Source organism: Porites lutea, chromosome 8 (assembly GCF_958299795.1).
Source record: "Porites lutea chromosome 8, jaPorLute2.1, whole genome shotgun sequence".
In the NCBI taxonomy this organism is placed as follows: Eukaryota; Metazoa; Cnidaria; class Anthozoa; order Scleractinia; family Poritidae; genus Porites; species Porites lutea.
This window is the reverse complement of record NC_133208.1, coordinates 960,001-977,285: the sequence shown is the minus strand read 5'-3', so window position 1 is coordinate 977,285 and position 17,285 is coordinate 960,001. Positions and strand designations below refer to the sequence as shown.

At 37.8% G+C, this 17,285-nt stretch overlaps 2 protein-coding genes across 2 annotated transcripts; both read left to right on the top strand.

Moving 5' to 3' along the window:
* Window positions 1–1,299: 1,299 nt before the first annotated feature.
* On the top strand, window positions 1,300–2,076 carry LOC140946704 (uncharacterized). Its single transcript, XM_073395808.1, has 2 exons — window positions 1,300–1,381; window positions 1,772–2,076. The coding sequence occupies exons 1-2, from the start codon at window positions 1,300–1,302 to the stop codon at window positions 2,074–2,076; spliced, it is 387 nt and encodes a 128-aa protein (XP_073251909.1).
* Window positions 2,077–3,594: 1,518 nt separating this feature from the next.
* On the top strand, window positions 3,595–10,305 carry LOC140946969 (lipoxygenase homology domain-containing protein 1-like). The gene is made up of 7 exons (XM_073396059.1): window positions 3,595–3,652; window positions 5,299–5,377; window positions 6,255–6,396; window positions 7,181–7,292; window positions 7,642–7,729; window positions 9,217–9,336; window positions 10,108–10,305. The coding sequence occupies exons 2-7, from the start codon at window positions 5,314–5,316 to the stop codon at window positions 10,140–10,142; spliced, it is 561 nt and encodes a 186-aa protein (XP_073252160.1). The 5' UTR covers window positions 3,595–3,652; window positions 5,299–5,313; the 3' UTR covers window positions 10,143–10,305.
* Window positions 10,306–17,285: the final 6,980 nt, after the last annotated feature.

Below are 17,285 nucleotides of genomic sequence, written 5' to 3'. Positions count from 1 at the left end.
AATTACTTATTTGTTTTAAGATACTCAACAATTAAGCTCCTGATTATTTGGTTGAACTAATCCATGTTTATGAACCTGCGAGGTACCTTCGATCATCTTCAGACAAGTGGCGTCTTATTATTAAACCCTATAACTTAAGGACGTACGGTTTCAGGGCTTTTTCAGTCATTGCCCCTATACTCTGGAACGATTTGCCTATTGACATTAGATCCATCGATGATGTAAATAAGTTTAAATCTAAATAGACGACCTTTCTTTTTAAACGAGTCTATGATCTATCTTAGGTTTTTTATTTTGTATTTTTGTGACTATGTAAACTATATATATATGTAATGATTTTAGGATTTTTACTTTTTATTCAGACCTTTTTGAAGCATTGTAAAGCGCTTAGCACTGAAAAGTATAATCGCTATATAAATATTTTATTATTATTATTATTATTATTAGGATAAACGTGTCAAAAATCCAAGATTGCTAACGTAATTCGTCACCCATGATATTAATAGGTAATCAAATGGTATACTCGTGAAATTAAGGAATAATTTCACGCGCGTTTTGTCCAAATCCTTAGGACAAAACGCGCGTGAAATTGTTCCCTAATTTCACTCGTCACCATTTGAGTACACATACTAATTCCATGCTGCACTCACTGAAGTAGCGCATAAATGATGGGGAATAATTATGACGTAATCTTTGCATCTTTTGCACAACAGACATTATTTTCATTCAGCGGTTTATCTGGCTATGCATTGTGTAGAAACTTACGCGCTCCTAACCCCATCAAAATAATAAAAAGCAGCGGGAGAAAAATAAAGCAAAACAAAACAGCAATTACATTACTACCACCAGAAATGATGAGATTACTATAGAAAGTAGAGGAGACTGGTTACGAAAACCAACAAACATCAAAACAGAAAACAACTGCGCTGAAATTTATGTTGACCACTCCTTTTCTTCCTTTGGTTTTTTGTTAACAAATTTTATAGTGTCAGAATAAATTAATGAAGCGTTTCCGATTGGTCAGTAAATTCAAAATCACAGGAATGCTTTTGAACGTTGTGCAAGGTCAGGTCCAAAAAGCTAACAAAAACATTTAACAAAGAAGTCTCATAAGCTTGATCGCCATTGCATTTAATTAACTATGCATAGGCCATAAAAATCATGTCGCTCAATTTTCTATCGAAATCTCCACACAAAAGACGGTTCAAATCGTTACGTAACCCTCAAGCAATACACGCTGATTACAATCGGTGGCTTTTCTCCTTCAAACAAGAAAAACAGCTAAAATTGGTCACAGAAATGACCCATCACAGTCAATTCTCTGCACGTCTTTTCAACGCTGCTACATTTGCCGAGCTCCGGAACAGCCTATTTCCGAAGAGTAAGTAGCGGAATGGTTGGTTGCGTTTTATGTTACTTATATTCTGAAATGATATCCTGTCATGATAGTTTAGGATGTTTGAAGTAATGATAGATTTATTTAAAGAAATCAATGCCTCGTTGTGTTTACCGCCAGTCTCAAATTTTATTCAACACCAAGAACTACTCAAGAAATACTAACATTATTTCCCCAACCTCAAATAAGATTGACCCCATTTCAATGTCATTTTCTCCCCTAGTTTATGAACACTGGATATGTTTCCTTCTAACGCGAATACCGCTTGCACGTCGCGGGCTCGGTGTCCGTAATTTTTTGCCATGTTTTTAGAATAATGAACTGGTCATAAAACGAATAAGACTAACCCCTCTTCAATATCATTTTCTCCTGTAGCTTGTGAACAGGGCTGGACTAAACGAGGAGCCTTCTGTTACTATGTCATGACAACAACAGACCGCATGACAAAAATGAAGGCTAGAGAAGAATGTCAGGTGCCGACCTACCCTTTCTCAAATCAGAAAAAGAAAACCAATGTGGCAAACTCGATGGAGAAAAGTGAAGAACCATGGCTTGGAATGGAAACCACTGGAAACAATGATTTTAAATGGATCGATGGAGCATCGGTATCAGCCACATTTTCTGCATGGACTACAGGAGAAACAAACAACCCTGCAGTGGAGAATTGTGCCTACATGTAATAACAGGTACTCTCACCACCCCAACGAGGCCTGAGGCCTTACATTGTTTTCAAGTTATTATGGCGAAACTGAATTCCTGTTTTAGTCAGGTCATTCAGTCTTAAAAGCATAAAGGAACGCGTTCTGTTCTGACTGGGTGGTGATTCCTTTGCAGTCTTTACAAATCTGGTGAACAATTTTAAGTGGGGAAAAAGGGCAAAGGAAGTAATGAATCATGCTTTGTTTAGATATGTGATGTAAGACTCGTTTGAGGGCGGCGGTGAGTTCAATTTTTTTTCGAAACATTCGAATCATTTTTATTAGACAACAAAAACCGTCAAATTTCTTTCTACTCTGCTACACGTTGTAGTTTCATCGTCCTTCTCGTTGTTTGATATGTGATGAGACCCTTCTTCTCGTGTTTGTTATATTACTTCTCACCGATAGCCTGAGTTACAGCCACAAATATAAGCAACACAACGGAGGCGTTTAATGGACGCATGTTTCAGTCAGTGCTGAAGAGGAAAAAGCTGAAAGAAAAAATCGATGGTAAAGTTATAGCGGTTATGGCTTCCTTTACGGGTCATGTTTTCATCGTTACGTTATTGTCGATATGATTTGACAATAACTTGTAAGACAACTTTAGCATATTGTTTATCTGGTTGCCTTCCGTTATCTTTCCGAAATCTGGTAATGCTGTCGAATGGGAGAAAAAAATTGCCAATAGATTTCACTTTTGCATTCTTTTTTTTTTTTTTCATTCGTTACAAATTTGAATAACAAAGTGTAAACAGTAGTCTCTCCTATAGCCTTAAATTCTAGTAGGGTTCTTATATGCGGCTCTTCAGTGATGAGATTTGTAAATAAACTAAGAATATATGTGGACTGAAACAGGTAGTTTTACAAGGCTCCTCCTCAGTAAAGTAAAGAGCCGACCCGTACATAGTTCTGGTTTTCATCCGGGACATATTCTGCATGGCTACATATTCATATTCTGGCTATCATGGTCACCAAAGCAACGTGATCTCAATATATTACATTATGACGGTGTATACATCTCCAAGCATAAAACTGTACTAAAAATATTGGGTAAAAGGAACAAAAACACCAAGAATTCAGCGATAAAGTTTGAGACAATCAACAGGTGCAAAAATGATTTAAAAAATCTGCGGAAGAGTGTTACGCTATCATTTGCAAGAAATAATTTACCACGACTTCTTTTGCTTTATGCATTGCTTACGTACCGTTAAGAGATGACAAAGAAAATTCTACCTTAAAACTTGACTAATGTCATTTCCAGTCTACAAATCAGTTTTTTTAGGTACAAAACCTTGCTCAATTTCTGTTCAATCCACGTCTATACAATTATCGATTATGCTAAAGGTTTTTAAGGAAATGTTATGTACGATAACATACTTTCATAGGACATCAAGCACTTCGTTTTCATTGGACGTACAACATTAAAATATGATAGTTGATTTTTTTTTGTCACCTTATGAATACAATGCATTTGAATGTTAGAAACTCATTGTGAAGAGCATTTCTGCCTGCGAGGACCGAACCTTCCAATATTAATTTCGAAGCATCTAACAGGAGGGTAAGTACACATTCGAACTTCAATTCAATTAGGCCGTCCCCCTTTGGGAAAAGTATGAACCAGTAACTTAAGCCGCGGTTTACCAAATCTTTGAACATCCAGATCTCTTCTTTGGTGGGTTGTTTTAAGAAGATAAATGCTTTTCTAGTCTTCTCTTTATGCTTTCATAGAACTGTTCACAATAAATGATTTTTAGATAAAATCGTTGGGCAAATTGAAAATGACTTAGAACGCGGTTTTGTTAAACACTGGCTGAACAACGTTTAAATATTTAAACCCTTTGTCATAAGTGTTTAATTTCATCATATAGACCTTTCCCGCATTCCTGTGAAGAAAGGCACCACCTGGAGGCTCGGATGGGCAAAATACAGTGATTTGTATGAAATTGTCCCTGACCCGAGCCTCGTCCTCATATCTTTATGTTTGCTCACAAGAGCGTTTTTTAAAAAAATAAGAAGAAGAAGAAAGAAAATGATGTATTAACTGTAAGCAAAAATTTTGCCAGTTGTTGCACGTGAAAGCTAATGAGAGTGTGGCTGCATGCTCAACTGTGAAATCGAGTGAATTTAGGATAACCATAGAGAAAAAAAGTTCCAGTACTAGTGACTTTTAAGGCAAAATACTTACTGAATGTGTCAAGATTTGAGAATTCAATTCATTGTACTGTTTAGTCTTCATCTTCAATAAGCGGGTTTGTCTTACCGCATTTCCTGACCCAAATACAGACCTTTAGTAGCAAAATAGACAACTAGTTCTTAATAGTACTTAAGTCTTAAGTGGGATTCTTTCGAATTAACTAACGAGTGATTCACTAAAAAGCGCTAACAGAACATATTACCACTTAAGAAAGAATGGTCATGGTATATGTGTAAACATAAAACGTCCTCCGGTCTGTTTAAAGAAGTGTCTTAGCAAGGAAGAGTTTTATATCTTACTACAAATGATACGTTTCTCATTTTTAGTTAGCTAGAGTCTTTCACATTTTACAAATGGAAAAGCAATGCGGCGAAGTTTTTGATTATTGTCATAACCAGAAGCCTAACTCAGGTTTGAATAAATTAAAATTAAATGAATAATTTCTGCTGGGAGAAAAAGAGATTATAAAAACAACAACAACTACAAAATATTACGTGTGGAATGTGAGTCAGTTATGCCTGGATTCTAGTTAAATTATATTTCTTTGATTGTTATTTCTGACAATTTTATTATAATTTTTTTCCAAATTAATGCTCTCATATCTGTTATCTGCCCTTCAACTTTACCTTGTCTACGATTCTTGATAACTATGTTCCTCTTAAATTCAAGTCAATAACAATTGGTCCACATGTTCTATGGTTTAGCGACAGCATTAAAGCTACAAAGTGCCATAAACGGTCTGCCGAACGTACTTAGATGGAGGTGTACCTCCCGCTGACTTCAATTTATTCAAAGCTGGTAGGAATCGACTAAGTTTTCTGATGAAAAAATCCCAGCAGGAGTATCATTTTATCAATGAAAACAGCGCCAATCAGCGGAAGATGTTCACAATTAGTAAAAAGCTGTTGAACATGCAAGAAGTTAATGATAACTTGTTCCTTAAACTTTCAATTATAAGGAAAACTCCTAACGACGGAAGAATAATGTTTTTTGTGGTTTTTTTTTTTCAGTTTTGTCTTTTAACCATGAAGTATTCTCTGTTCGCCCTGTTGGTACTTATAATTTGTTTCACTCATGCAAAGTTAGTTGGTAGGTACATAATTGAAATTTCTCGAGGGACACTTTCATGTGAGAGGGGAGTAGGTGCCCCTATAAATGTGGGCGTGGACCAAGCTTTTCTTACCCATCTAACATACCATTCTCATACAGACAGTTAAACAGGAGCTATAATAAATTTAATAAGATAAAAATTGTCCACTTCTGCTTTATTATTTCTTCAAGCACATTCTTACGCGATACCTATCTACGTAATATTTTGTCTTTCCATTCTAAATACCCATTGCAAAGAGATATACAAACTTTACACACTGAAATGAGAAGTATTAAAACCGTGCCTGCCCGCTCCACCCCCTCGGGGGGACTCCGTCCCGAGGTCCAAGCCCTTACCCTTTTATATACCATTTTGACAGAAACATCAACCCTTTAGTATACCTTCCATTGACAATGGTACTCACTTTACTTGCGTAGTTTATAATTTTGTATCCCTATAACTTCTATAAATGTACTGCCTTTTAAATATGAAAAAAATCACAAAACCAGAAAATGTTCTCGACTTTTTCACAATCATTAAATCCTTCTGTAGCAATTTTATGTCATACTAAACACCGAAATGAGAGATTTCCTACACTTTTATATACTTTCACTAGTGAAATCCCCACCCTTTCATATACCTGAAGCCTGATTAAAGGTACCCATTTCAGGCGGAGACTTCCCGTATAGTCCATTATAGGGAGAACCCTTCCGGGCCACCTCCCTCCCCCCCCCCCCCCCCCTAAAGAAATTATATATTACAGCATAAACTTTGAATGAATTACTATGGGTAAGTGGTAAGGCTACGAACAAAGCAACTCAGTAACAGTTTAGAGATTGTATTAGTTAATATGATACTGTATTCTTCTAACTTCAGCGTACGATGTTAAAACCGGTACGTCAGATAATGCTATGGCTGGCACAAACGCCAATGTTTGGATCAAAATACTTGGCCAGAAGGGCTTCACCAGGAAATTGCTCTTGGATAACCCTGGGAAAGATGACTTTCAACAAGGAGCGTAAGTCTCGCACGTTATTGTGGCTTTCAACTCACAGTATAATTCACCACTTTAGAAACGACTATGAAACTCGATTGAGTAGACTTCAAGGGTTGTTATTGGGCACAGGAATAGCTGACCGGCGCGTGCCGAACAAATTAATTTTCGACTTTTGCCCCCCTTCTCGTTTTAAAAGTGGTATAATTTAATTCAAAAACAAGTTGCTGTAACGGAGCGAAGTTGCTGTGCGCGCCGATCTCCTAAAGTGGAGAGTCACATATCGGATAGGTGTTCGCACAGCCAATAGCTTTCCGTGTCGGCACGAACATAACCTAACTCTTTCTATATTTTTGTAGAGGTTACGCACAGAGGGCAGTTTTTCCTCTAGGCTGATCGATCATCAGCTATACATAACAGGGTTAGCTAAAAACAAAAAGACAAACGCTATATCTCTTAGAATTTGCAAAAATACTGCCCATGCAGTATATATTACAATTTCTTTAAGTCTACGGAGCATTGTTACACAACGGGTCAGAATCCGATGCAAATTTAGTGGGACAGAAGACGCTTTTACGTAGCAAAAGAGTTCAACTTCCACAGAATTGACACTGTAAACCAACATGGCCGCTATTTCATTCCTAACACGTGGGGGGCGGGGGGGGGGGGAGGGCGCAGGGAAGAGAGACGGGGTGGAGGGACTGTGAACGGCCCACATTTCAGACATGGAATCTAAGTCAATAATAATGATATCTTGGTTTAAATGGATAAATTTGTAAATTTCAATGCTTTTCAAATTTCCCTGTAGTGTAGACGACTTTAAAGTCTATGCCGAAGATGTTGGAAAAGTGAGGGGATTTGAAGTTATGCGTGATGACACGGTATCCAATGGCGTGTCTGCTGTATGGGGTATTGATGCCGTAAGTGATCACAGTCAAACCACAGTCACCCTTGAGAAATGGCCAACTGATACAGATTGATATGTTTAATGCAGGTTCCGGGGGTGCGTGTTCTTGAAACGTGCCGTCCGTTACAAATTAAGCCCAGTGGCTTTGGGGACGAGAAATCGCGTATCCTAGATAACCATAAAACAAGTGCGCATGCCTACGATCGTACATGCGAAAAATTATTCTGGATTTTTTTTCTCTTTATATAAAATGATACTGTGCTTTCTCGCTGACGCTCACCTGCAATGAAGCTTAGTTTTAAAATTTAGTTTCTAAAGTTGGATAGTTACATGTACTCACAGTATAATTTGCTTTGTTCCAGATTGGTGTGAAGTCTGCCCGGGCGCCAAAGTATTTGACTTTTTATTATAACTTCTTTTTACCGGCTTATACGTGGATTGCGTTCCCCAGTAAGTAATTAAATATGAGGAACTATATGGGTCTGCCACAAGTTTGAAAAAAGCCACCAGTATTCAACTCAAGCTTATTATTCAATAATTCATTTCTTTGACTTGTTAAAAGTTCTCCTGTGAATTAAGGAATGGGGCACTGCAAATTTGGAGGGGGGTGGTCTTTTTTAGTGGGGATTTCACCTTTCGCATTAATATTTTAAATTCAATATTTACTCCCAATAAGCATTCATTTTTCATTATTACTAATTTATTACCTGTGTCACGTGACTTGTCACACCCATTCTTGACTATTTATTTCAATCCAAATTACACCACTTTATAAATAACACTTGTAATTTAATTCACTTTTTGTCAATGACTATTGACACAAAGTTTATAGAATTAATCGGGGTTTTCTAAAATTATCTACTTTTTGTAAACTATAACGTTTCTTGTTAAGAGGGAGACTGGTACGCGACAAAAATTTCTAATAACTACGAAGGAATGGATCATTTCACAAAACCCCAATTAATTTAGCTTATTTGACTGTAAATGAAATATTATGGAAGGAAAAACGATTGTGGTCACAGTCAATAAACTGGTGTAATCTGCAAAGTCCAAATTTTGCATAATTATGGGCGTGGCTGGTCACGTGATCTAAAAAGGGAGTGTTAAAGGTCCAAAGTAGTTCCGGTCTTAAACACAGCGGTCTATGATTAAAATAAAGGAAGATACTGGAAAAAAAAATATCAAGTTATAAGACCCCGCATGTAACGAGGACCCATTCCTTAATTCACCGGAGTAATTAAACTGAACTGCCCTCTTTGAGAGGCCAGAAGAAGGAAAACTTTAAGATCCTTTTTTCCCAAAACGGTATGTTCTCCTTCAAAGTCTTTTTGACGAGACGAAACGACTGCGAAGGAGGCTAAAAACGTTATAACGATAAAATGTGTTTTCGCCAGCAGCATAGTGCGCCTTAAAAGATTGTTTTTCCATATGAAGTATTTTACTTGGCGGCCGGGAAAACCTTAAATTCCTGTTAAAGTGGGCTGTTTGCAGTCTTTTATGTCTCCGTGGGATTGTTGAGAAAGAGGCTTGCTACACTGAACAGGCAGTAACATAGGCTCCAAATGAGAGTGTGACCTGGGGATGAGGATCAAATTTACCTTAGGGTGCGGCAAAAGGGGGGAGGTGGATCTTGAGAGCTGACAAGAAATATATTTTTTTGCACGCTCTTTTTTTTTCAGTAACTAATTCAGTGAAGGAAAAAGAAGAGAGCGGAAGAAAAATTCAATGGCAACTCCTTTATCGAAATTAAAATTATTATAGTTCTTTTAGCCTATCTGTCTCGGAAGCTATTTTTTAATAAGTGGTCAAATAACGCTTAAGCTTCGCCCAGTTTGGTTTTCTTTTCTTTTGAATTTCTTATTCTTACAAGTTTTAGCCGGGTGTTACCCAAGCGAATACTGTCCAGGTAAACTTATCACAGAATAATTTCTTCTCAGGATCTACATGCTTGCGAACAAATGAGGCTTGCTATAAAGAAGCAGCTGCCTGCCCAGCGGGTACAAAGGAGAATTCTGGCAAGGAGTGCTTCCTGAAAACTTTAAAGTGTTGTACCACCGGTAAGCTGTTAGAAGTGAGACCCTTACAGCTGGTTAGTCATGAGGAACAGAAAATGTTAAGGACTAAGAAACGACCTGGGCGACAAGACTCTCCGGAGCGAGGTCCCCAATAGAGTTCTTCAATCCTGTAATCTTGATTCAAAATTTCGTGCAATCCCGTAATCACGAGGGGGGTTTTTGGCATCCCACCTCCCGCGCATATTTTCAAACCCGAAGCTCGCCCTGATTTTGCTTGCAAATCCCGAATCCCGAGATTCAAATAAGAGAAATCCCGAAAAAACTTATTGGGGATCCTCCAGAGCAGAGTGGTATTTCACTTCTAACAAGTCAACATGACTGATCAGTAACAAAGGACCCATTCTCATAAGAGAGGAGATACCAGTGGAGGATCCAGGGGGCCCCGGGCCCCCAACCCCCCCCCCCCCCTACACGTCAGACCTGACGCTAGTTTGAGACTGAAATTCTTACATCGACAGGATCGCATGTAACTTTCTGACTAGTTGATTTTTTTAATAAAACGCGCGTTGCATTTTGCCACTAAACTAAATTCCAGGGCTATTATTATTATTATTATTATTATTATTATTATTATTATTATTATTATTATTATATTATTGTCATTATGAGATATATTGCCTCTGCTTTCAAAGCAGGTAATCTTATACGCGCAAAAAAGTTTGATATCCTGTGCACGCATGCGCAGGAACAGTTGGGGAAGGACCAAACTTTAATCCATATTCTGTTTTTGTTTGTTTTTTTTTTTCTTTTCAGAAACAGCTGCCAGTGAAACGAAGGAGACTGAGTAACACCAGCTAATGAATTTTAATCCGTAAGGGATAAGACAAAGAAACTGGAAAGCGATTCAGTTTAATTTCCATGGGGTTTCAAGCGAGCTTAAGGGTTATTCTAAGGATGATCATGAATATATGATTTTCTTGAAAGTCATCAATAAACCAGCATTAAAAAATACCGACCGTCAGTTATAAAATGGCTATAATGAGACAGCAATAAAATTAAGCCTGAAAACCCTGTAACAAATCCTTTTACCGGCCCTATAGATAGATAGAAAGTAGGGGTACCTTAAGTGGCGTCGATAGGATCAGGAAAAAAAAGCTCAATGCAAGAAGCGGCAGGGACTGCACCCGAGACACAACAAAAGGGCGGTTGGCTTTCTAAAGCAACGAACATACGGGAACTTACAGTAAGTATAAGTCAGTAAGGGGACTGTGCCACTGCGGACCGCTGAGGGCACATTTTCCTCCTCTGATAACACCAACAATACTTTGATGGTACGAAACCCACCAACCATTCACGAACTAACAACCAAAGTGGAACAAATAGTCCTACTCAGTAAATCGACTTTATCGCCTGATGAAGACCTGCAGTTCGCGGTCGAAACGCCGCGTTCAATATCTAAGTGACAATCGTGAGACAAACGATTAACGAAACCCTCTATACACATTAACCATGGTGAAAATTATCTTTCATGATACGTCAGCAAACGTTTGCATTCCTCCGCTTGTACGCGAATGACTGAGAGTGGACTGGTCAAGAAGTTGACAACTAGCTGAGCGTGCGCGGTTAGTGCTAAGAACAAAAGCCATTGAATAATCAGCCTAATTATATGCTGCACTGATTAAAGTAGCGCATAAATGATGGAGAATAATTATGACGTAATCTTTGCATCTTTTGCACAATAGGCATTATTTTCATTCAGCGGTTTATTTGGCTATGCATTGTATAGAAACTTACGCGATCCTAACCCCATCAAAATAATAAAAAGCAGCGGGAGAAAAAAAAAAGCAAAACAAAACAGCAATTACATTACTACCACCAGAAATGATGAGATTACTATAGTAAATAGAGGAGACTGGTTACGAAAACCAACAAACATCAAAGACGAAAACAACTGCGCTGAAATTTATGTTGACCACTCCTTTTCTTCCCTTGGTTTTTTGTTAACAAATTTTATAGTGTCAGAATAAATTAATGAAGCGTTTCCGATTGGTCAGTAAATTGAACGTTGTGCAAGGTCAGGTCCAAAAAGCTAACAAACACATTTAACAAAGAAGTTTGATAAGCTTGATCGCCGTTGCATTTAATTAACTATGCATAGGCCCTAGAAATCATGTCGCTCAATTTTCTATCGAAATCTCCATTTAAAGGACAATTCAAATGGTTATGTAATCCTCAAGCAATACATGCTTTTACAATTGGTGGCTTTTCTCCTTCAAATAAGAAAAACAACTAAAATTGGTCACAGAAATGACCCATCACAGTCAATTCTCTGCACGTCCTTTCAACGCTGCTACATTTGGCGAGCTCCGGAACAGCCTACTTCCGAAGAGTAAGTACTAAGTTTAGTTTTTTCCTCGACAACTAGAGCTTCTGTTATTCAAGTTTATATCGTATAACTTAAACGTTAGCTATTCAGATGATTAAGTATAATAGTAGATGTAGTAAGAACGATGTTTACCACAAACTCACATGGTGCTAAGCTATTATCTTATACTAGCCTACGTCAAAATTTTTAGTAACACTAAGACTATAGCGGAATGGTTGGTTGCGTTTTATGTTACTTATATTCTGAAATGATATCCTGTCGTGATAGGATGTTTGAAGTAATGATAGATTCATTTAAACAAATCAATGCCGCATTGTGTTTACCGCTAGTCTCAAATTTTATTCAACACCAAGAACTACTCAAGACATACTAAAATTATTTCCCCAACCTCAAATAAGATTGACCCCATTTCAATATCATTTTCCCCCGTAGTTTGTTAACACTGGATATGTTTCCTTCTAACGTGAATACCGCTTGCACGTCGCGGGCTCGGTGTCGGTAATTTTTGGCCATGTTTTTGAATAATGAACTGGTCATAAAACGAATAAGACTAACCCCTCTTCAAAATCATTTTCTCCTGTAGCTTGTGAACAGGACTGGACTGAACGAGGAGCCTTCTGTTACTATGTCATAACAACAACAGATCGCATGACAAAAAGGAAGGCTCAAGAAGAATGTTAGGTGCCGACCTGCCCTTTCTCAAATCAGAAAAAGAAAACCAATGTGGCAAACTCGATGGAGAAAAGTGAAGAATCGTGGCTTGGAATGGAAACCACTGGAAACAATGATTTTAAATGGATCGATGGAGCATCGGTATCAGCCACATTTTCTGCATGGACTACAGGAGAACCAAACAACCCTGGAGTGGAGAATTGTCCCTACATGTAATAACAGGTATTATTATATGGAGGAGAGTGTTTTACTGGGAACTAAACCACTCGTAGATTCCATACGCCACTTCATCCGGGACCCGAGTGGCGTATTTTCCGTATGTCACCTTTGTGAGTGTCGTATCGTTCAATGACGTCACGATTCCCGCCTTTTGCTTTTGTTGAATTGGTTTCTCCATATAATAAAAAGAACATTACACGTTGGCTCGAAGATATGAATTTTATGTTCTCGTGGCAAGAACAATATCTCACTCGTTCGCTTCGCTCACTCGTGAGATATTGTTCTTGCCACTCGAACATAAAATTCATATCTTCTCGCCACCGTGTAATATCCTCTATTTCTCACCACCCCAACGAGGGATGAGAAAGAATTACATTGTTTTCAAGGGATTATGGTGAACCTGAATTCCTGTTTTAGTCAGGTCATTCAGTCTTAAAAGCATAAAGGAACGCGTTCTGTTCTGACTGGGTGGTGATTCCTTTGCAGTCTTTACAAATCTGGTGAACAATTTTAAGTGGGGAAAAAGGGCAAAGGAAGTAATGAATCGTGCTATGTTTAGATATGTGAAGACTCGTTTGAAGGCGGCGGTATGTTCAATTTTTTTTCGAAACATTCGAATCATTTTTATTAGACAACAAAAACCGTCAAATTTCTTTCTACTCTGCTACACGTTGTAGTTTCATCGTCCTTCTCGTTGTTTGATATGTGATGGAGACCCTTCTTCTCGTGTTTCTTATATTACTTCTCACCGATAGCCTGAGTTACAGCCACAAATATAAGCAACACAACAGAGGCGTTTAATGGACGCATGTTTCAGTCAGTGCTGAAGAGGAAAAAGCTGAAAGAAAAAATGATGGTAAAGTTATAGCGGTTATGGCTTCCTTTATGGGGCATGTTTTCATCGTTATTGTCGATATGATTTGACAATAACTTGTAAGGCAACTTTAGCATATAGTTTATCTTGGTTGCCTTCTAAAATCTTCCGAAATATGGTAATGCTGTCGAATGGGAGAAAACAATTGCGAATAGATTTCACTTTTGCATTCTTTTTTTTTTTTTCTTTTCATTCATTACAAATTTGAGTAACAAAGTATAAACAGAAGTCTCTCCTATAGCCTAGTAGGGTTCTTATATGCGGCTCTTCAGTGATGAGATTTGTAAATAAACTAAGAATATATGTGGAGTGAAACAGGTAGTTTTACAAGGCTCCTCCTCAGTAAACTAAAGAGCCGACCCGTACATAGTTCTGGTCTCTCATCCGGGACATATTCTGCATGGCTACATATTCATATTCTGGCTATCATGGTCACCAAAGCAACGTGATCTTAATGTTTCACATTATCACGGTGTATACATCTCCAAGCATAAAACTGTACTAAAAATATTGAGTAAAAGGAACAAAAACACAAAGAATCTAGCAAAAAGAAAGTTTGAGACAATCAACAGGTGCAAAACTGATTTAAAAAATCTACGGAAGAATGTTACGCTATCGTTGCAAGAAATAATTTACCACGACTTCTTTTGCTTTGATGCATCGCTTACGTACCGTTAAGAGATGACAAAGAAAACTCTGCCTTAAAACTTGACTAATGGCATTTCCAGTCTATAACTGCTTTTTAGGTACAAAACCTTGCTCAATTTCTGTTCAATCTACCTTTATATAATTATCGATTATGACAAAGGTTTTTAAGGAAATGTTATATGTACGATAACATACTTGTATAGGACATCAAGCACTTCGTTTTCATTGGACGTACAACATTAAAATATGATAGTTGACTTTTTTTTGTCACCTTATGAATAAAATGCATTTGAATCTTATAAACTCATTGTGAAGAGCATTTCTGCACTGCGAAGACCGAAGCTTCCAATATTAATTTCGAAGCATCTAAAAGGGAGCGGTAAGTACCCAGTCGAACTTCAATTCAATTAGGCCGTCGCCCTTGGGAAAAGTATGAGTCGGTTATTTAAACGAAGTCTAACTTAGACCGCAATTTACGAAATCTTTGAACCTCCAGATCTCTTCCTTGGTGGGTTATTTTAAGAAGGCAAATGCTGATCTATTCTTCTTCCTTATATCTTCCTGCAAACGATACATTTCGCATTTTTAGTTAGCGCGAGTCTTTTACATTTTAAAAATCGAAAAGTAATGCGGCGAAGTTTTTTCAGTATTGCCAAAAACTTTAAAAAATCATTGTTATCCTGACTCGAATTTAAAATAAAAAGTTAAATTAAATAAATAATTTCTGCTGGGAGAAAAAGAGATTAAAAAACAACCACATCAACAACAAACTATAACGTGTGGAATGTGTGTCAATTTCATCCACTCAAGGGGTTCAACGCCTGGGTCAAAGATGTGTTCGGAGCATATGAATGATTGGTAGTATCTTGCGCTAGGAGACCTACAACAAAATGAATTTTTCCCCAAAAGTAAATAATGAGGTTTTCTTAGCGTGTCTTAGCGTTTAGATATGGTCACGTGACATGTCACGTGACCAATAAATTGGAAATTGGCGAATTGGTGGCGAATTTACCTTGTTTGGATAAACAAATTGGCAATTCTGAAAGACGATAAACATACTTAACTTTTTACGTTTGAAATGAATGTACGCGAAGTTTATAATTAAAGTCTCAAATATTTCAAGATTAAATTTGGGCATTTAAAGTGATGTTTTCACTCACAATTTTTTATTGAAGTGCAATGCACGGTCATTTCGAACGTGAAAAGTTAGAAATATTTATTACGAATTAGAAAAATGTTATTGCTAGATTTGTTTTCTTAAATCGGTCACCAATTGGTCAATAATTTAAGATTTCTAGCAAAATGGTCACGTGACATAACGCGTGACTTATTAACACAATATTAAAAAGTTAAGGACGATGAGTTCTTTACGTCTACCAAACTTTGATTCAGCGCCATTATCTATGCCAAAGTTATAGCCAATCAAAGCAGGAGTATCATTTTATCAATCATCTCTCCTGGAAAACAATCTTAGCGGCGACATTCATCCACATCCTGGACCAAACTCTACTTCTAATTCTTCATCTACATCGACGAACACAAATATTAGCTTTCCTTGCAACACGAAGTCAAACATCAGGATTGCTCATTTAAATATCCGCTCCTTGAAGTCCAGGGAACACTTCACTCTGCTAAAGGATTCCGTTGTCTCAAATAATTTCGACATCTTTACGATATCAGAGACATGGCTGGATTCTTCAGTCAACAACGAGAGCATTCATATTCCAGGCTACACTTTGTATAGACAGGACCGTGGCCCGCACAAACCTGGCGGCGGACTATGTGTTTACATTAAGAAAAACTACAAAGTTTCATCACTGGAGAATGTATCCTCAGTTTCTGATAATAACTTTCAGCAATTGTGGCTAAAAGTGCAAAGTCGCTGTTATAAGTCATTCGTCATCTGCACAGTATATCGACCACCGAGTACTCCATTAAATTTTATAGATGATCTTGCCAACAGTCTTATCGAATCCCTCCTGTCAGGTCTTGAAATTCTAACTCAATTTGGAAAATCATTAACCGGTGTCTACCACGTAAACAACAAGATAGTTTTATGGCTTCTGAGGATCCCACTGGGTTAGCTAACGAATTAAATGATTTCTTCACTTCCGTCGGCAGTATTACTGCTCAAAAAGCCAGGGACTTATCTTTACATCATGGACTTAATGTAAATTTGGATGTGCCGACTCCTTTACACATATCCACCGACGTTAGCCCCGAATTATTCGTTCTCCATCAAGTCACGGAAAATCAGGTAGAAAGGGTGATTAGAAGCCTACCATCTAACAAAGCTCCTGGAATGGACAAGATATCTTCTAGAATTCTTAAAGACAGTTTACCCAGTACGCTAACAACAATTACCCACATTGTGAATAACTCCTTTGTTACCAACACATTTGCACGTGCATGGAAAACAGCAGAGGTTACACCTATTCTCAAATGCGGTAATCCAGATGTCCCTAACAACTATCGCCCCATCTCATTATTACCAATAGTCTCAAAAGTCACTGAAAGGTTGGTACATGGACAACTTATGGAGCATCTAATTAGAAATAATAAACTGGCAGCACATCAGAGCGGAAATAGAAAGCTTCACTCGACAGAAACAGCTCTGTTGTACGTTACAGATCAGTTGCTCCAGGCTATGGATAACAAGAAAGTTTCCATCATGGTCTTATTAGATATGTCTAAAGCATTTGATAGTATTCGACACGACATCTTGTTATCCAAGCTACAAAATCTCGATTTTTCCCAGGGTGCGTTGGATTGGTTTCAGAGTTACCTTTCTAACCGACAACAGTGCGTTCGAATTGGTGACGCAGTTTCTAAAGTACTCCCACTTGAGTTCGGAGTTCCGCAAGGCTCTATTTTAGGTCCGGTTTTGTTTACAATCTATGTTAACGACCTCCTTTCTGTTCCTAAACGTTGTCTATCTGCCTCCTATGTTGATGATTGTAAATTGTATTTGTCCTTTTCACCTGCCGAATTACCCACGTCCATCCTCGCCTTAAACGAAGATCTTACGAGAATATCTCAGTGGTGCTGTAAAAACTCTCTTTTGATTAATCCGGACAAAACTAAGGTTCTAGCTGTTGGATTACCACAACTTTTAAAGAAACTGTCATCATTCAGTATAACACTTTTTGACAAGGAAATAACACCTGTGCCTGTCGTTAGGGACTTGGGTGT